At 42.1% G+C, this 21,211-nt stretch overlaps 1 protein-coding gene across 1 annotated transcript in view; it reads left to right on the top strand.

The window, feature by feature from the left end:
* Window positions 1-21,211, top strand: part of pds5b (PDS5 cohesin associated factor B) — a 53,531-nt gene that overhangs the window by 17,833 nt on the left and 14,487 nt on the right. The window contains exons 2-17 of the mRNA XM_015961598.3: window positions 9,837-9,963; window positions 10,110-10,313; window positions 10,419-10,505; window positions 11,219-11,316; window positions 12,087-12,213; window positions 12,441-12,521; window positions 12,860-13,000; window positions 13,645-13,760; window positions 16,971-17,065; window positions 17,155-17,300; window positions 17,399-17,550; window positions 17,747-17,860; window positions 17,947-18,028; window positions 18,115-18,163; window positions 18,274-18,413; window positions 18,873-18,988. Coding sequence (XP_015817084.1) covers window positions 9,856-9,963; window positions 10,110-10,313; window positions 10,419-10,505; window positions 11,219-11,316; window positions 12,087-12,213; window positions 12,441-12,521; window positions 12,860-13,000; window positions 13,645-13,760; window positions 16,971-17,065; window positions 17,155-17,300; window positions 17,399-17,550; window positions 17,747-17,860; window positions 17,947-18,028; window positions 18,115-18,163; window positions 18,274-18,413; window positions 18,873-18,988 — 1,856 coding nt within the window. The 5' untranslated portion in view covers window positions 9,837-9,855. The remainder of the gene's footprint in view (window positions 1-9,836; window positions 9,964-10,109; window positions 10,314-10,418; window positions 10,506-11,218; window positions 11,317-12,086; window positions 12,214-12,440; window positions 12,522-12,859; window positions 13,001-13,644; window positions 13,761-16,970; window positions 17,066-17,154; window positions 17,301-17,398; window positions 17,551-17,746; window positions 17,861-17,946; window positions 18,029-18,114; window positions 18,164-18,273; window positions 18,414-18,872; window positions 18,989-21,211) is intronic.

Genomic DNA, 21,211 nt, shown 5'->3' with positions numbered 1-21,211 from the left:
CAAAACAGGAAATGAACCTAGTAGCGGACGGACGTTGTTCTGGGTCTTCGGTATTTGGCGGAGATGTTAGTGAAGGCGGAGAAGAGGGCGAACTAGAGGAAAAACAGGCAGATTCCACCTCTATTTACAAACTCCTGGGGATGCAACAAGTGGGCGCGGTGCGTCGACTACCGGATCTGACGTCGACGAATTTTTAGAATCGAGCCGTCGACGTCATCGAGGCTTCGCTACAGCCCTAGTAAATACAGTGAACTGTTACTTGTAGATCCTCAAAAAATAAATGATGTGCTGCTTTCGAATATGAATTCAGTATCATAACACAAAATCGCAATATTTCAGTGCATTATTTTATCGCATCACTACTTTTCTACTAATCAATATAGTGTAGGGATTTTTGTATTATAGCTGCTTACATGATGCTTATCTTTAGAGTGTTTTAGTTTGTCATAATTATTTCAACCTAATAAAGATGTCAGCCGAAAAACAAATTGTACAGTACGTTGAGTATGAAGCAGCTGGTATGAGAATTTGCTCCTCTAAATCAGAGACCATGATCCCAAGTTGGAAAAGGGTAGAATGCCTTCTTTGGGTCAAGATGAGCTCCTGCCTCTAGTGGGGGAGTTTAAGTATCTCAAGAGTCTTGTTCACGAGTGAGGGAAAGATGGAGTGAGTAGGAGATCAATAGATGGATTGGTGCTGCTTCTGCAGGGATGTGGGTGTTGTGCCGGTCTTTCGTGGTGAAGAGAGAGCTGAGCCGGAAGGTGAAGCTCTCGATTTACTGGTCGATCTACGTTCCTACCCTCACCTATGGTCATGAGCTTTGGGTTGTCATCCAGGAGGGACTTGGAGTAGATCTGCTGCGCCTTACATTGATAGGAGCTAATTGAGGTGGCTCGGGCATCTGTTAGGATGTCTCCTGGATGCCTCACTGGTGAGGTTTTCTGGTCACATCCAACCAGCAGGAGGCCTAAAAGAAGACCCCAGACACGCTGGAGGGACTACGCCTCTCGACTGGCCAAGGAGCGCCTTGGGATTCCCCCGGAGGAGCTGGAGGAGAGGGAAGTCTGGGCCTCCCTACTACTGCCCCCACGACCCGACCCCGGATAAATAGAAGAGAATGGATGGATAGATGATGGGAAGAAAAAAAAGCCAATACTAAAAAATTTTCACTATATTTACTCCAACATAAACCTCACTTTGGGTTAGAAAGCATTTTCATTTATGCATATATTTGTTGGGTAATGCAAAAGATAAAAAAAACTTGAAATAGTAATTATGTGTTATTTTGCAATATGTAAGAAAATAAATGCTGGATAAATTCCCTAGTCATCTTCGCTTAGAACAAAGCACTAGAATGTTGTTTTTAATTATTAATCTTTATGATATGCTTAGGTGATTTGTTAATTGGTCCAGTATGTCATTTAGGATCTGTCATGTACAACTTAATTACACAATTACATTGTTGGTAATAGTCATGCATTTAATTGGTCTTTCAGTGTTGAGCATGCTCCAGGTGACCTTACAGGTGCAGGGACATTAAGCAGGGCCTGAAATTCACTTCTAAAAACAGGGGGGAATTCCCCCTTCACATATGTCTGTACAGGGGGAATTTATATATATGGGGGGGGGGGGGGTGATTACCAAATGTGCAGTCTTATGTTGTACTAATCATACCTTACATCACGTTTATAAGCAGCTTTCATTGGACTCCTGCAGCATTCTCATCTTCGTTGCTCTTGTCCCTTTCTTTGTTTCATCTCCTCTGCCTGATTTCTTTCCTCACACAGAAGTTAAAAAAATAATAAACTTTCCAGGAACTACTTGTGGGATTAACAACAGGCCTTAACATTGTTGTATTCTTACCTCAGATTGATGCATTTATTAACTTTTTTTAATCTTGCTTAGTGGTCCTCATAGCTGCATCTGTGGCCTTCTTTTCTTTTGTCCGAATGTTGTCTTTTTCTTGGCCTCTAACACTGCATCTTTCTCCATTGTAATAACTTTGAAGTATAAAAATCAAATAAAAATGCTCCTTTTTGCTGCACTGGTATTAGAAATTATCTTAACAATTTTCATTGCTGAAGTTTGTTGTCCAACTCTCTGGGCTGCATCTTTGCTCTTGTTTGTGCTTCTTTATCTGTTGTCTTCATCTTCGCTTCTTACTCTGATTTCTTTCTCTGAATTCCTCTATCTCAAACTGATGAATTTTCATTAACTTAACTTTTAACACAAACAGTTTCGTTGATGTGGCATCAAACACGATTGCAACTATGTACATTAATGTATCTGTTAGCTCACAGTACTAATTAGTTTTGGAGCGGGGTTCTCCCACGCTCCGCTTGGTCCTCTGTCCTCTCTGTCTTCTGTCTCCTCTGCTTCATCTCTTTCCATTTGATGAAAGCTCTGTTGAAATCAAACTGCTCTTGCTGAGGGCCAAGCTCTGAAATCAGCATCAGATTGGTGAGGTTTGCGTTATTCAGAGAATTTCTGAATCTTGTTTTTATCCTGTTTTGTGTGCTGAATCCGCGTTCACATGACACACTGGCAATTGGGATGACTAAAGCGATCTTAATGAGCTTCTCAATTTCAGTGAACACACCCCGATGGTCACTCAAAACAGCCTCTGCAAACTGCTGGAAGGTCAATGAGGCGTACGAGTCACTGGAAACCATAGTTTGCTTCAGCAAGGCAAACTCCGAGCGTCCATCCACTGCACTTACATAGTTTGAGAAGTGTGCAAGAAGGTTGTCGAGTTTTTCAAGGCCATAATGAGAAAAGTTATCAGACTTTTTTGCCATAATGGCTTTTTTTTGGCTCCAAAATCGTAAACCATGACAGAACATCCAGTGTCTCACAGGGGAATCTTCTCTCAATCTCTGTTATTAAAGATCCCACGTACCTGCTCTTCATGTCATCAAAGGCTGGTTTTTGGGTGTGGCAGTCAAAAATTTTGTCTCCTTTAAACTTGTTTCCATCAAGAGAGCTGAAGAATTCAGTTTCTGCAGGGCCAGGGTGGACGATTATTTCCTTCAGGGCTTCTTTGGTACTTTCAACCATTGGCTGTGCTGTGGAGAAGTCCAGATCTTCTCTTTGAAAATGTTTTGAGAGAAGGACTACATGCATCAGTACGTCCTTCATCATGTGACAAAGAGCCACAAAGTTAAACTGTCTCACAGCTAGTAGCAGACCTTTAGCTTTGTCAGCATCTTGTGCATTAGAGGAAGCCATGTGCTCCAGGACATCTCTCAGGGATTTCAGTGATCTACACACTACCGACACTGCATTGTGAATTGACAGCCACCTTACTGCATGCGGCTGGGTGAACTTCAGTTGGGGTTCATCCAGCTGTTTCTGCAATTCATGCAGCTTGTTGCTTCTGACAGCAGAATTACTGAAAAAAATAAAAATTGATCTCAAATCCTGCTGAAACCGTTTCACCTGTGGCACAGAGTTGGCTGCATCACTGGCAGCAAGTGCGAGACGATGAGCCGTACAGTGGATTCCTACCAGGTCTGGGTTGTATAGCTCTCTGAGCTTTTTAATAACTCCTTGTCTGCATCCTGTCATTACAGCAGCTCCATCAGTGCAAACTGCAGCAAGTTTTTTTCCATCCAGTTTTTTTTCTGTCAATAGCTGTTTTACATCTTCAACAATAGTGTCTGCTCTTCCATCAGCAATTTCAGAATTCCTTATCAGTTTTGTTTTGACCTTGTTGTCATCTATGAACCTGACATAGATAATCAGTCGTTTGGTGTTACTAATGTCAGTAGATTCATCCAATATTAATGAAAACACGGGACTTCTTTCAACAGCTTTGTCAATATCTTCCACAAGTGTGCTTGCAATAGCTTGCTGCATTTCTGACAGTCCTTTTTCATTGATGTAGCTACCATAGCTTGATGTTTCTGTAAGTTTTTTGAAAGCAGGACACTCCATTTCTTTCAGGAATTTAACCACATGGCAAAATTTAGCTTTTGCCATTTCATTTTTTGCAATAAAATATGCAGTTTTCAGGAGCCCCTTCATTTCTGCAGCAGACTGTAAATGTGCATCTTCGATAGCTTTGGTCATTACACTTTTAGCTGAATCCGCCTCACGTTTTCTTTTTATTGCTGCAGTGTGAGACACACCATCAGCGTGACGACGTAAAGTTGATGTTTTGTAGCATCGACTTGCAAAAGGCACAGCGCCGTACATCTTACAAATGGAGCAGTTCATTTCACCATTGTTATTTTCAAGCCAGGGATACAGTCTGAGCCAGTTAGCCTGAAACTTATCTTTAGGCTGCTTGCTAACGTTACGTTCAGTGGCACTACCTTTTTGAAAGTCCGGAGGATCCGTCTCATTCACAGCATCGCTGGAATCGGCGCTGCCACCCGCCCTGCCTCCAACGCCTCCTCCCTCGCTGCCTTCCGTGCTGGGGATTTCTTGTACAGTTTTTTTGGGAGCAGGTTCCCCTTCGTTGTTAGATTTCCGTTTTAACCAGCGGTCCATGTCTGCATGCAGGCGTTAAATCCGACAACCGAAGCACTGCTTTGCTGCTAGCAAGGGACTGAGCTCGTATTTTGATAAGTGGAGAGAAAAAAAAATCCAGCGCGCCGCCAATCACCAAGATGAAGAACGGGTTCGATGTTGTGGGATTTTAATGGCTCCGATACAAACGTCCACATTCGCTGCAGGCTGTGCGGGACTTTCCCGCATTATAAAACTGGATTTGCGAGAAGCAACTATATAACGCGCAATACCCGCAATCCCGCAGTGAATTTCAGGCCCTGATTAAGTGGCACAACCCCTCGTGGCAGCTCTTGCAAAGCAACAGATTCTTCTGCAGAATGTAATAAGAAAGGGCTTTTGCTGCATCACAAGGTCATAAACAAAGTTGGTGCATGTGTATGACCTCTGGATGGGATCTGATTTCCCTGAGGGTGATCTGCTTTAGGGTTGAGCGATTTGTATAATTTTTCCCACCGCCAATCGTCGGTTCAATAAATAACGATGGGCGATATATTTGTGCATGTGACATCTAGGGCTGAAACGATTCCTCGAGTACCTCGAATAATTCAAGTACAAAAAAGCCTCGAGTCAAATTCTCTGCCTTGAGGCTTTGTTTAATTCATGTTTAATTAATTCATAGCTTTGCAATCGCCCAGGATCATGTTTCACCCAGACCGAAATAAGTGACGCACATACACACTGCACTGAATGCACACGTGAGTAGCGAATGTAACTTAACTTTCTCTTAAGCCATGGCGGACAAAGTGGACCCCGGCGGAGTGCGAAAAAGACAGAAAATGTCAAAGGTGTAGGACAATTTTTCACTTCGTAAGGCGGAAAACGTAGTCCAGTGTAAATACTGTAACATGGATTTAGCCTACCACGACATCACATCCTCGATGCTGCAGCACCTGACCAGGAAACATCCATATGTAAATGTCACTTCTGCAAGCGGACTCGGAGGTCCGCCATGTATTCTGCGGACACCATGCAACTTTTTTGTTTGTAGCACTCAGTTTCAGCTCACACTGTGTGTCTGGTAGCAACACGTCAGACCTAAAAACGTGCTAAAAATAGCAGTTCTTACACAATATGTCAGACTTTTTATTGTGTTGTTATTGATGTCTGTTGTCCCTTGGGATTGCTGCAGGAGGACACGGGTATTTATGAGAGTGGCGGAGGAAAACAAAAGAAAGTAAATACATGTTTTGTGATCAGTATAATTTGACATAGCCACGGCAAACATGCTTTCTCGACAATCCTTGTTATTGTGTGAGAGAAAAAAAGTGTAGAAATTAAACTGGACATGTGTTAATAGGGAAATAGCTGGCGAGCCATGTTTGCACATGCGCCTTGAGCATTTCTGGTGCTGGTAGATTCTTGCACAAGGGTAACATCGGCTCAGGGTGTATACTTATTTTTGGGACAGGCATTTGTTTACTGTGAAGTAGGGTTGTCACGGTAACCGGTGTAGCGGTAAACCCCGGTAAAAAAAAGTTGACAATAATAATAACCGTCTTGTTTATAAAAAAAATGTATTATCTCGGTGGATTACAGTGGCTGCGGTGTAGGTGCGGTGACCCTTACCAGCCACCGTATCATCTGCTGAAGTTGCCGGTGGCACATGCGCACTTTGTTGTTTACAACCAAAACTTTCTTGAATTCAATTCAATTCAAAAATACTTTTATTAATCCGAGAGGGAAATTGATTGAAGCTAAAGCTGAAATAGTAGCCAAAGGAGGAGATGGCAGCACCCAGGACATTTATTATCGCTCAAAGAAAACAAAGTGGGAAGTATGGGCATTTTTTGGATATTTGAAGAATGCCGACGGACTGTTGAAAGAAGACGGCTATCCTGTTTGCAGCATGTGCAGGAAAAAGTGTCTGCGATGGGTAGCTACGCTTCAAATCTCATGACACATCTGCGTGACCCGTCGTCGTCGTCTTCCTCCGCTTATTCGGGTACGGGTCACGGGGGCAGCATCCCAACTAGGGAGCTCCAGACCGTCCTCTCCTCGGCCATCTCCACCAGCTCCTCCAGCAGGACCCCAAGGCGTTCCCGGAGCAGACTGGAGATGCAACCTCTCCAACGTGTCCTGGGTCGGCCCGGGGGCCTCTTGCCACCAGCACATGCACGAAACACCTCCCCAGGGAGGCGTCCAGGAGGCATCCTGACCAGATGCCCAAACCACCTCAACTGACTCCTTTCGATCCAGAGGAGCAGCGGTTCTACTCTGAGTCCCTCCGGAATGTCTGAGCTCCTCACCCTATCTCTAAAGCCTGATTCATGCTTCTCCGTCAGCTCCGCAAGGAACAGACACGCGCGGATTGACGGAAGCGTTTTGCTCTCATACTCCTCCGTCTCCTGGGGAGTGTTGCAAAGCAATTTCCTGGCAGGACAACAGAGGGCATAGCGCTGTTCTGTGGTATTCTGTCATGTATCGGTCCAAGATGGTGTGTTTATATTGTTTATTTATTTATTTATTTGTATATAAGAGACTTTTTAACACAGACAAATTTGTCTCATCCTCCTCCACCTCTTCATGCGCTCGCCACCTCTTAATCCCACGTTTCCTGTCATTTCCTTCCACAAATAAAACACTTGCAGCGCATCTTTTCACTCCTCCAGTCACGGGGGAATTAAACGTTCATGTTTTTAGTTTTTTCGCGAGGTATTCTTCAAGCTGCTCCGTGCCTGCCGCTAGTTATCCTCGGCTCTCTTTATGTTTTTGAGGGCGCAATGGCGGCGGTTTAGATGATAGCGGCGTCCTGACCAATCACAAGCTTGCGTTGTCTGTCTCGACTGATGGATGTTTAGAAAAGAGAGCTCGACTCTGTCCATCCTTGCGGAACTCTCCAGCAGGCCCGCAAGGACGTTGTGTGTCTCTGCACTGACGCAGACAGAGAAGTATGAATCAGGTTTAAGGCTGAGCCCGGCCACCCTACCCTAATTTCGGCCGCTTGTATCCGCAATCCCATTCTTTCGGTCATTACCCAAAGCTCATGACCATAGGTGAGGATTGGGACGACTCTGGTTCCCCCTCGGAATGCACATAGGTGGGATTGAGGAGCTCCTCAAAGTATTCCTTCCACCGTTCAACTACAGCCCCAGTTGACGTCAGCAGCTCCCCATCCCCACTGTAAACCGTGTGAGCGAGTTGCTGCCTTCCTCTGCTGAGGTGCCGGACAGTTTGCCAGAACCTCTTTGAAGCCGATCGATAGTCTTTCTCCATGGCCTCACCAAACTCCTCCCATTCCCGAGATTTTTCCTCGGCAACTGCCACCGCTGCACCCCGCTTGGTTATCTGGTACCTGTCTCTTGCCTCCGGAGACCCACAGACCAGCCACACCCTGTAGGCCTCTTTCTTCAGCCTGACGGCTCCCCGAACCTCTGGTGTCCACCAGCTGGTACGGGGGTTGCCACCACGACTGGTACCGTCCACCTTTTGACCACAGCTAGCAACAGCCGCCTCAACAATCGCAGAGTGGAACAAGGCCCACTCTGAGTCAATGTCCCCCACTGCTCTCGGGACACGGTCAAAGCTCTGCCGGAGGTGGGAGTTGAAGGCCGTCTTGACAGGTTCTTCTGCCAGGCGTTCCCAGCAGACCCTCACTATGCGTTTGGGTCTGCCAGGTCTACGCAGCATCTTCCCCTGCCATCTGATCCAACTCACCACCAGGTGGTGATCAGTTGACAGCTCCGCTCCTCTCTTCACTCGGGTGTCCAAAACATACGGCCGCAGGTCAGATGATATGACTACAAAGTCTATCATCGACCTGCAACCTAGGCTGCCCTGGTACCAAGTGTATGTCCATCCATCCATTTTTATCCGCTTATCCAGAGTCGGGTCACGGGGCAGTAGCCTAAGTCGAGAGGCCCAGACTTCCCTCTCCCCAGCCACTTGGGCCAGCTCCTCCGGGGGAATCGCAAGGGATGTGTATTGGTGAAATTCTGGCAATACGATATGTATCGGTTCAGTCAGACGTTAGCATTTTTTTTACTCAATTTATTGTAGGAATATTCAATAACCAGTCCAAACTGATACCTAACATGTGTAACATGAGGTACCTGAACCACGATAGAGGGATTTACATTTCAATGGTGGAAACAAAGCCAATTGTACGCTGCTGCTAACTAGCAGTCAGTGTTTCAGATGCACCAAAAGTAAATTCTTCCAATCGTTAGATACACAGCTTTTTAATATTGATAAAATATCGCTGGAAAAAATATCACTATATATTGCTATATCAATACTTTCTTGCATCCCTAATAACGCCATGACAATCAGCTGACAGTGACATCCGTATATCAATGATTTAAAAAAAAATCAGTCAATCTGTAGTTCATTACATTGTTTTTTGGGTGATTTATATGTTTAAATGATGCCAAACTCAAGGGAGGAACCATTCTTGTGTTTTGTATCAACTTGTTTTTGACATTTGGTGATTAGCTTTGTGTTTACGTTGAAATAAAGCGTTTACTGCAGAGCTGTTTGGCAGAAGACTTCGTATTGACAATGCATTTTAAGGGTCTGCCCTACTTGTGGTCTTGTGCTTTTGTCAGATCTTTTCTAGAAAAGGACTTTCGTCTGAATTAGTTGAAATGTTGGCCGGCTGCTTGTTCTGATCACAGCTTATCCAGGATTTTCCACAGTTTTAAAGGTTGAGAGTTTGGTTGCTTAGAGAATGTAGACTGGAGATGAGTTTGAAACAAAAACAGACGATTTCCACATACAAAAAAAATTGAAAGTCTTCTAGATATCCTTGACCACTGAAGAGTTCTTTAAAATCTAAATCAAAACATTTAGAAGTCTGTGGTGGCTAGTAGGGATGCAACGATACCACTTGATACTTCTACCACACAAAAAAATGCAAAATGAATTGGAATACAGGTTTTATTTTCTTCTGTTTTCAATAGGAAAAGACTGTGAGGTATATAAAAGTAATATAAGTGATCACAAAACTAAAATATTAGGTGAACAGAAATGACAAGTTACAGTGAAGTCACTTTCAAGCAACTGCACTGGTATCATTTACTGGTATCTGTTAACTTTTACCAATACCGATACTGGTATCAGTATCTGTATCGGCACCAATACCGATACCAGTATCGTACCGGTGCATCCCTTGTGGCCAGTAGACTTTTGACAATCTTGTTTTTGATGTGATGTGACTGATGCTGTGGTAGTGGAGCTTTTTGGGCTGGTACTGAGTGAGAAATCTTTCAGTTGTGGTATTTTAAAAAGATTTCAAACATGATCTGGTTTCTTTGTTGTTCTTGTTGCACCAAAGCCAATAGGCTTTTATGTTCTCTAACAATAGTGCTGTTCTCTCTCTATAGGCAGTGAGAGCTAAGGAGGATGGCTCACTCTAAAGCTCGAGCCACAGATGGGAAGGTGACCTACCCTCCGGGGGTCAAGGAGATCTCTGACAAAATCTCCAAAGAGGAAATGGTGCGCCGGCTCAAGGTTAGTGTCCCGCTCCCTCTCTGCTGCAGCCTGGTAGCTTAGTCTTCTTTTGCAGATGGTGGATCAGCATTGTTGGATGTGGTTTAAGTTCAGAACATTGCAGATTTACTCTTTGCTCTGGTAAATGTCCACCTTTTTATTCCCAGATGGTTGTGAAGACCTTCATGGACATGGACCAAGACTCTGAAGAAGAAAAGGAACTTTATCTGAACTTGGCGCTCCACCTGGCTTCAGACTTTTTTCTCAAACACCCAGACAAAGATGTGCGTCTGTTAGTGGCTTGTTGTCTCGCGGATATATTCAGGATCTACGCTCCGGAGGCGCCCTACACCTCTCCAGATAAACTAAAGGTGCGTCGGTACAAGTTCTTTTTTTTTTTTTTTTTTTTAATTTTTAATTCTCTAGTTGATCTGGAGCTCTTAAACACATGTTGACTGGTTCCATTCTGTCTGTAGGACATTTTCATGTTCATAACGAGACAGCTAAAAGGACTGGAGGACACAAAGAGCGCACAGTTCAACAGATACTTCTACCTGCTGGAGGTGTGTGATTGTTGAGGAGTGTTGGGGTTGCTCGTTTGGTTTTAGATTCCTTAAACACATCACTCTAAATCAGCTCTTTATCATTTTCTAGCTTGCTTTTTGTGTTAATCTGCTTTATGACCGTTTGTTTTAATTCTTCATGTCATTCTTTTGATTTATTTATGGGAGTTGGCATCAAAAGGACAAATTTAATCACTGGAGAATCAATCTAGTAATTGAATAATTACTGAGATTGTGATTAAAGAGCTTGTGTCTTAAATGAGTTATTATAGAATCACTTGAACAGTGAGGCTCTAGCTGTACCATTTATTTCACTTATTTTCCCTTTTTTATGGTTACTGAATTAAACGTATTATTGAAGAGATGCTGTTTGTAGTGTTGAATCTATATAATTAACATTTACATCTGTAGCTGCCTTCAGCAATATATAATAAATCAATCAAACCTATTCTTTCACTGTTTAACCTTAAGGTTTACAGTGTATATTCATTTCTACTGCTCCAATAGGAATATATCTGGGTTTAGTGTCTAAATATTTGCATATTTGTAACAGAAATCAGCATTTAAAGACTGTAAATAATGTCAGTTATGTTTAAATTACATCTTGTTTTGTTTAGAGGAAATGTTGGGTTTATGAAAAGCCACCTAATAGGCAGACATGGCTGCATCGATCCTACCGTTTGGTCACTAACGTCCCTCCGCTCTTCATCCAGAACATAGCTTGGGTCAAGTCCTACAACATTTGCTTTGAGCTTGAAGATAGCAACGAGATCTTCACCCAGCTCTACCGAACGCTCTTCCAGGTCATAAAGTAAGTCCTTCATCAGGTGTGTGTGTGTGCGTGCGTGCACGCGCGTGTGTGTGTCTCCAGATGTTTTTGCTCTAGAACAGCTCAGTAGCTGGGTCTGTAGTTTCACTTTGAAGTTCCTCTTTCCTCCCTTCTGTTGTCATCTAACTCCCGTCTCAGTTTCACTCGGCTGAATCCAACCTTGAGGGCTGAATTCTGCAGCACAGAATTTGGCCCACTGCCAGTAGAGGAAAATTGTGGTTGTGTGTGTCCAGATTGTGTCAATACTGCACTTCTTCTTTTTTTTTTTTTTTTTTTACTGCTTGAGGAAAAGAAAAGGGCTGCTTTCCAATTGAAGTTTCATCTGAAGCTTTAGGTAATTGCCTTCCTTATGCTAGTGTGTGGGAAGTGACACTTGGCAGATGCACATCAAGGTGCCTCCTGCTGAAATGCAGATGGTTATGAGTAAGTATTCACACACCCCCTTCAGTCACATTGACTTTCTGTGATTCCTGTTTGTTTTAAAATCCAGTTACAGCCTTTGAAAAGCATAAATGTCTGCAAAACACCAGCTGGCACCACTGACATTAGGAGTTTGATGTGGTAAAATGAGGGATGGGCGTCCTGGTTTTGAAGCAGTATGATGGGATTCAGGAGTTAATATAGGAGCAACCATAGATCAGTGGTAGAGCGGTCACACCCAGACCTGGAAAAAGGAAAACGACATACTTTCCAAATATCCAGAACAGTAACTAATGTTTAAAATGTAACCTTCTTTTGCCTTGTTGTCATAGCAACGGCCACAACCAGAAGGTGCACATGCATATGGTGGACCTGATGAGCTCCATCATCTGTGAGGGAGACACTGTCTCACAGGAGCTGCTGGACACTGTCTTGGTCAACCTGGTCCCTGCGCACAAGGTACGTCTGTGGAGCAGATAGATGAGGCGATCACTGAGTGCAGCCGTATTTACAAACAAGACGTGTGAAAGAACTCCTCAAGTGTATTTGGTCATAATTTTCCAAACTTGTAATTCAGTGAGACCCTTGCAGGTGAAACGAGGTACAGCAGCTCTAGCTTAATGAGTGCAGCACATAAACGTCTTCACCATCATCTCTCTAATGTGGTTTATGTTTGTTCTGTTTAGAATTTGAATAAACAAGCCTACGACCTGGCCAAAGCTCTGCTGAAAAGGACCGCTCAAGCTATTGAGCCTTACATCACCAATGTAAGAAGTTCTGTGACAATATTCTGAATTTTTTTACTGTCAGAGCATTTTTATATTTTTGCTGTTTAATCGTGGAAACAAGATAATAAGTGTTCTGCCTTGTTTTCCTTATTTTAATTTTTGTAGACGATGAAAAATAATTAGCTGAATAAGTTGTAAACAAATAAATAAAGAGGTCTTTTATTTTTACGATCCACCTTACACGAGTTCATGCTTTTTGGTGAAATTTAGGTCTTCCTCACAGGCTTTGAAATGAACTGGAGCAGTAATTATTCAGATTGAGAACCCTGGTTTCTGGCTTTATGTAACATTTATTCTCTTTGCTGTTTCTGTACCAGTTCTTCAACCAGGTGCTGATGCTGGGAAAGACATCTGTCAGCGATCTGTCTGAACACGTCTTTGACCTCATTTTGGAACTTTACAACATAGACAGTCACCTGCTGCTCTCTGTTTTGCCGCAACTGGAGTTTAAACTGAAGGTACTGAACAAAACATTTTAAATTTTCCTACACTTTAGCTGAATCTAACATTTAATATATGTTAGTTGAAGACAGGAAATCTAGTTTAGTTTCATAATTTCTGCACACTGAAGCCGCTGCCGTTTGTTCTGAAACGGGTTTGTGAGTTTATTCATGCTGCAAGATAACCTGGATTCTCTGAGCCATTACCCACAGAACTGCATTTGTCCGTTTTCTCTGCAGGTTTGTTGATTCATATAACAAAGATAAAGCATTCAGCATTATGTTCCCTCTGCAGCATCTCATAACGGTGTCCTGCTGATGGATAATGCTCATTAACTGTTCAGAGGGAGCGTAGATCACTGCTGCCTCCACAAAATAATAGCTGTGATAAAATCTCACCGTCTCAGCACACGCTCACTGTCCCCTTTTCCCTCTCACACACATCTTTTCTTATTGTTTCTTTTCTTCTTCCTCTTTTCCCATTTTCTTTTCTGTCATTCCGACTTCGCTGTGGAAACAAGACTAACGTTAATAAAACTGCAGTAATTGCGTGTTATGAGAATGGAAGTCGTTAATGGTGTGGTGCGCCGGTCCAATTGACGCCGCCGCATTTGGTGCTTCATTTCTCTCTCCGTCTGTCTCTTCAAACCCCGTCTCTGCAGAGCAACGATAATGACGAGAGGCTGCAGGTGGTGAAGCTGCTAGCTAAGATGTTTGGAGCCAAGGACTCTGAGTTAGCCGCACAGAACAAACCCCTGTGGCAGTGTTACCTGGGCAGGTGAGTTTCAGACGCTCTTTTGATGTTGACAGACTTTTAAAGGGTTAAGGAAAAGTTCAAACTCTCCTTATGTGTTTATTGGTCAGTCACTTTGTTTATTATAAGGCTTAGACATATTTGTTTGTATTTTTTGGGAGTTATGTGTTTTACTTCTCTAATGTACTTTGTATCAACTAACTGCCTTATTGTGTAGTTTTGTTCCAAATACTCAAGGATTACTTTGTAACTTCAGTATTCTTTTATCTGATGGGTAATTATCAGTCTTATGAGACCAATGGGTACATTGAAATTGTATCTAACCCTGCATTATATGCTGTTATTAGGGATGTTGGACAATACTATCGGTCTAACGTTAATATCGTCCGAAATCAGCATAAAACTTTGATGTCAGAAAATAATATCGATTTTCAGTCTTATAATGACACAACTTTGATATTCACATATTGTACATAACACTCTTTTGCTACTTCTCCATCTTAAAATGTCAAAATGTAACAGCTCTGAGGTTAAGCTTTGAGATATTTTAGTTTATTTGGCAAAACTAGTAGAAATGTGCCCTCTGTAGTGAACGTGCGCTGTCCTCACAGCACGGAGCTATGTGTAGCTAGCCCGCTAACAATAAAACAAACACGAGTCTTCACCCAAGACTCGCTTTTCTTATCTCAAGATCTTAATAAATGTTTTATCACCGTAGCTGCAATATGCCGAAAAATAAAAAATACGTTACTAATAAAGGTCGACCGATATAGATTTTTCTATTGCTGCGGCAGATGTTGATCTGTAGGAGACATGGTCAGGCGATGGCTGAAATACTGCTGAACTAAAACAAACTAAAAAGAAAAAGTACTAAAAGATGGCATTAGAATGTCAACACAGCAAGAACACACCAAAGATACTGCTGAATTTTATAGGCTGATATCTAGACCTTTTCCACATAGTTTAACTAACTGTTAAATCTTAACTTTGTGCACTGCTCAGTGTTAAAGTCAGACACCTACATAAAGTTAATTTAGAGTATTTATTATGCAAATGTTATTAGTGAACGTAAAAAAACATTAAAATTAAATTCTGCAACATTACCAAGCTACCTGAGCACGTGCCTGACTTTAATTCAGCTTCACTAAGGACAAATATCAGCTGATGCTGGTATATAAAAAACAGTAAATATCGGCCAACCAATAAATCTGTCAACCCTTAATTACTAACTAATAAAAATATCTCAGAGTCACACTTTGGGAGATTGAGATTCCGCTGCTATTGGACACAAAATAAATAAGGCACTTTTCCTATTATTAACTAAAGTTTAATAAAAGTTTAAGCATGCATTGGAGGAGATAAGTGATGTTAGTAACCTGAAATGTTTTTCTTTTTAATACGAGAGGAGGACACAGCACAGGTCAGCATCGGGAATTAAAAAGCAGGCATTATTGTGTGTGTGTGTTTGTGTGTGTGTGTGCGTGCGTGCGTGTGTGTGTGTGTTTATTGCCAGACTTAAAGTCCATTTTAAAAGAAAATAACATAAAGATAAAAGAAACAATACAAGAAAAACACAAGAAAAGAAAAGATACCAGTTAACATTAATACCAATAAGATCCTATATAAAATCACAGGATATAACTGCAGTGGGCGTAAGGGACAACAAAATTAACTAGTTGTGATAAATCTACCCAAACATTTTGGCCAGTGCATTCTCAGCCTAGACATATAACGAGAGCAGCGCACAGTGGGATTTGAGAGTGCAACTATAATACTACTGGAAGATTCTTCCAGCCGTCTCATAAACTTGAACATTACATTTCTTAAAAATGCCTTAAATGTGCACACTCTCACAGAAACAAACATTTGACAAGCACTTCCTCCCCTAGGAATTTTGAGGAGGATTCTCATTGCATCATTGTATGCCACTTGTAACCTGTGCAAGCGCGACTTTTTATAGAATGACCACAGATGTGCAGTATATAGTGGTGTTCAGTATGCTTTAAATGACGCCACTTTAACAGGTGTGGAACAACAGCTAAATTTCTGTGCAATGGTGTTTGCTTGCACATATAGCTTTCAGCACTACCTGTAAATCTCATCACCGTCGCTCATGTTGGCTGTGATTAAGTGTCCAAGATATTTTATCTTTTCACAGACCGCAAGACTTTTGCTGGACAACTTAAACACAGGAAAATTAAGCCTGGTTCTGTAGATTAGAACAGCACTTTTGCTCGAGTTATATTTTAAATCATATTCCTTTCCATACTCGGTACTAACATCTAGGAGCTGTTGCAGTCCTGCACTACTTGAGCTAAAAACTATGAGGTCATCTGCATACATAAGGTGATTAATCAAAACATCACCTATCAAACAGCCTGTGTTACAAGCTCTCAGGCGTCAAGATATTGTGTAGGGTATCTGTAAAAAAGCCAATAAGGAGCCTCTAGTTGTGATATTAAACGATACAAGAATATTCAACAGATGACTCGAATAACACTAAGTTATGATGCACTGCTGCCATCTGGTTGACAAGTAACCTGTTGGTGTTTCATGCACCACAATCAGTAAATTACATTCTTTTGGGTCAAATCAGCAATTTATTGCAACAAGATTAAATCATAACTGTTAATGCATTAAACACTTTTGTCAAACAACTCCAAAGTGCACGATAATGTCTGACTCACTATTCAAAGCATTGTGTCATTGGCAGAGTGGAGACATCTTGAACAAAAATGGTCTTTTTATGCCCCTGAGGGTCCAATTAATGTAATATAATAGTGTCTCACACCCACAATCTAATATAAAACACAGCTGAAAACCTTCGAAAACTCCTTTTAAATCTTCATGTATTGACGGGTAAAAAGCGCCGCCCCATTTTCTCACATTTGTAGGTTGTTGATTGACGCATCACATGCCTGGTGCTGCTTCCTGAGTCTGCTTCCAGCACATTTCCTGCTAGTTTTAGATTGTGAGCACAGCATATTTGTTTAATTCAGTGATGAAACGCTCCTGTAGACACTAATGAAGGCTGGGAGACATTTCAACGGTTAGATTTTGGTGTTAAAAAAACGACCGCACAGCGAGGAGATAAGTTTCACTTTTGGTTTTACTAACTGGACACTAGGGGGTGCTAAAAGCAAGCCAAAACTGCAAAGTCTCCCTTTAAATAGATGTGAGTTGAATCTTTGCATTCGTCTGATTCAGATTAGTTGTCTTTATTATTCTCTACAGGTTTAATGACATCCATGTGCCGATCAGACTGGAGTGTGTAAAGTTTGCAAGTCATTGTCTCATGAACCACCCGGACTTGGCCAAAGACCTCACAGGTGATTGTCTAAAACATCTGGGCAACTTAAGTGGCTTTTATATTAGTTCTAGTAAAACTCATTCTAGTTTTGTTTTGTCTGTTCTCCAGAATTTTTGAGGGTCCGATCGCATGACCCAGAGGAGGCCATTCGCCATGATGTCATCGTCTCCATAGTAACTGCTGCTAAAAAAGACTTGTCTCTTGTTAATGATGCGTTACTCAACATCGTAAAGGAGAGAACCCTGGATAAGCGAGTAAGTGTGTACCTATTTATAGATTCTAGCAACCTGATCATGTGACACGCTAGCTTTGTTTGTTGCTAGTGTTTTTATGTACTCTCACTCCTGCTTAGTGGCGTGTTCGTAAGGAGGCCATGATGGGCCTAGCGTCCATCTACAGGAAGTACTCGCTGCAGGGTGAAGGTGGCAGAGAAGCCTCCAAACAGATCTCGTGGATCAAAGATAAACTGCTTCATATCTACTACCAGAACAGCATTGATGACAGGTCTGTTTATGTTTGGTTTCCATTACATCATCCTGAAATAAACCCAATCTATTCTTCCTTCGTTGAGCAGCCAGAAGGCACATGTGCAACACCCCCTGTCCTGCTTTACATTTCTCTACCTGCACATACAATCTAAAACTTTTTGCTTTTATATCCATTTAAAGCTAATATTACTTGATTTTCTTTTTTCTTTCAGGTTGCTGGTGGAGCGGGTTTTTGCTCAGTACATGGTTCCCTTCAACCTGGAAACAACTGAGAGAATGAAGTGTCTTTACTATCTTTATGCTACACTAGACACAAATGCTGTCAAGTAAGTTTTTTTAGTTTTTCACAAAATGCATGGATTTGTCCTTTTTTACCCCGCGTCTATTGTATCTGACCGTGTGTCTCTTGCAGAGCTTTGAATGAGATGTGGAAATGCCAGAACATGTTGAGACACCACGTCAAAGACCTGCTGGACCTGGCGAAGAAACCCAAGGTACCTCAGAGAGACGCTCACCATGTAAAGATGCTTCTTAGCTTTTTCTGTCTTTAATTTGTGGTTTTTGTTCAATTTTGTTTCAGTCTGAAGCGTCTAACAAGGCTGTGTTTGCCAAAGTCATGGTGATCACAAGTAAGGCGTTTCTGTTGACTTATTTAAATCATTTATGCCATCACATGACGGGACTTATAGGATTTGAAATGGTGATCTTATATTGACAAGAGCTTTCTTTGTGTTTCCAGGGAACCTTCCGGACCCGGGAAAAGCGCAAGACTTTGTGAAGAAGCTGGCTCAGGTCCTGGACGATGATGAGCGGATCAGAGATCAGTTAGAGACATTGGTCAGCCCCTCCTGCTCTTGTAAGCAGGCTGAAGTCTGTGTAGTGAGTATTGACATTTTACTTCCCGTTGAAATGTTCTTAAATCCATCGTTTTTACATATGGGCCATTCCCATCTGTACCGGGTCGGCCCGGGCCGGGTAGCATAGGTTGTTTACATATCTGGGTGGCCTGGTATTTTTCCGGGCCAACCAAGGCTCATTCTCAGCCCTCTTCTCGAGGGGGTCTGCTTCAGGCCGACCAGGGCCAACACACCCACTGCTGACAGCAAATTCACACCTTCCATTAGAGCAAGCCTCTGATTGGTGGGTAGAATCAGCCCACATGGGCTTAAGGCAAGGATGTGTGGAATCAACCGGGCCAGGCTGGGGCCGACTGGGGCTACCCGGCCCGGGCCGACCCGGTACAGATGGGAATGGCCCATTAGTCCAGTTAGAGGTGTCGGCATATAAATGCAAGGACTTTGTTTCTACATTCCGAGCTGTTGTTCATCGTCTTCGCAGAAAGACATCACTAAAAAGCTCGGCAGCCCCAAACAGCCCAGTAATCCCTTCCTGGAGATGGTAAAGTTCCTGCTGGAGAGGATTGCTCCGGTGCACATCGACACAGAGTCCATCAGGTAGTTGGTGTGGAAACACCTTCACATCCTTCGTTGACTATAAAATGAGTTAAAGAAGTAATCTGGAGTTTTCCCCCTTTAAGGAATAATGTTTTAAAAATCTGTAAAAGTGATAACCTTACCAAGTATTGTGATATAATGTAGGCAAGGTGTCTTTGTTTTCTTTGCTAAGCCCAACTCTGTCCTGTGAAGCCCAATGAAATTTGAATTGAGTTCCAGCCAGCATTAACCAAATAGTGTCAGCCATCCGCTGATGTACAGATGCCAATCACTGAGTGTGCACATACTTTGTGGACGTACCTAGATAGATGCAGAGTTGACAACATTTCTTATAGACAATTAAATGTTTTTTAAAATTAAACACATAAATATATATTTACAGTACAGGCCAACAGTTTGGACATACCTTCTCATTCAATGTGTTTTCTTTATTTTCATGGCCACTTACATTAGTAGATTCTCACTGAAGGCATCAAAACTATGAATGAACACGTGGAGTTATGTACTTAACCAAAACAGGTGAAATAACTTAAAATGTATTTTATATCCTATTTTCTTCAAAATAGCCACTCTTTGCCCTGATTGCACATTCTTGATGAGCTTCAAGAGGTAGTCACCTGAAATGGTTTTCCAACAGTCTTGAAGGAGTTCCCTGAGGTGTTTAGCACTTGTTGGTCCCTTTGTAAATGGTCATGAAAAAAAAAAAACACACATTGAATGAGAAAGTGTGTCCAAACTAGGATTGTCAAGGTGTGAAAATTTAACCTCACGGTTATTGTGACCAAAATTACCACGGTTTTCGGTATTATCGCTGTATTTTTTTAAACGTGCTACATTTTCAGACAATTAAATAAATCCTGTATATCAGGAAATATTGTCCTCAGTTTGAGTCTAAATTTAGCCTAAAATGTGTTATTTTGTAATTATGTTGTTTATTTGTTTACATTTTTCCCCTTTAGTCTTTAAAATACCAATATTTGCCCATAACTTCTTATTTTATGTCTGTTTGATGTCATCATTTAAAAAATATTAGATCAGATGATACTCAGTACTCAAGTAGCCTTCTAATCAGGTACTTTTTCACCCTTACTTGAGTAATCAACCCTATATCAGGAAAATATTGTCCTCGGTTTTGTCCTTCCAGTGAGCTTTGCAGATGTGGGAAAATGTCATCAGGCAGTAATCATTGTTAAATTCATAATTATTCTCGGAGAGAGACCAACTCTTATCTGCCCCTGGGATCCCCGTAATGCATAGCGTCATTTCAACATGGGGGTGTCCGCAACACGGTTTATATGCAGGTAGCGGCGCTGCGGCTGCTTTATATAGCGACTCGTTGCAATCTCCCGCAACCCAAACCCTCGGATCACGCATTTTAGCTAAAAAGCTAACGTTAGCTTGCCTTGCGTTGACTGTAGGTGGGTGATGGTCACGCAGATGTGTCATGAGATTTGAAGTGTTGCTGCCTTTCACAGACACTTTTTCTGCACGTGCTGCAAACAGGTTAGCCGTCTTCTATCAACTGTCCCTCTGCATTTTTTAAATATAAAAAAAAATGCCCGTACTTCCGACTTTGTCTTCTTTGAGGGATAATAAATGTCCTCCTGAGCGTTGCCGTCTCCTCCTTTAGCCATTATTTCAGCTTTAGCTTCAAGAAAGTTTTGGCTATAAACAACAAAGCGCACATGTGCCGCCGGCAACTTCAGCAGATGATACGGTGGCTGGTAAGGGTCACCGTGCCTACACCGCAGCCACACTAAACCCACCGAGATAATATAGTTTTTTAAAAACAAGACGGTTATTATTATTGTCAACTTTTTTACCGGGGTTTACTGCTACACCGGTTACTGTGACAACCCTAATCCAAACTTTTGGCCTGTACTGTGTGTATATGAATAAACAAGATAAGATGAAAATAATAATTGTAAACAATGTGTTTTAGTGAAGTTGCCCAGTTAGACATGGTTGTTCATGAACAAGAGGCGTGTCCAGCTCCTGTGAGGAAAGTAAAACTCCGGGCTTCTACTTTAGAGTGGCAGAGTGTGTTTTACCTGCTGATAGATATATACCTATATCACTGCGAGCAAGCAGTATTTTTTTGGTCCGATTAAGACCATATGAATGGATGGCCATTAGAACCAAAAACTCTCGGGAGCACAACCTCCAGCAAAAAGACAAGAACATCAGACTCTTTTGGGCTCTCGTAGAAGGAAACACAGCATC

The sequence above is a fragment of the Nothobranchius furzeri genome, chromosome 10, assembly GCF_043380555.1.
Source record: "Nothobranchius furzeri strain GRZ-AD chromosome 10, NfurGRZ-RIMD1, whole genome shotgun sequence".
NCBI classification, from domain to species: Eukaryota; Metazoa; Chordata; class Actinopteri; order Cyprinodontiformes; family Nothobranchiidae; genus Nothobranchius; species Nothobranchius furzeri.
This window is presented reverse-complemented; position numbering and strand designations above follow the sequence as displayed.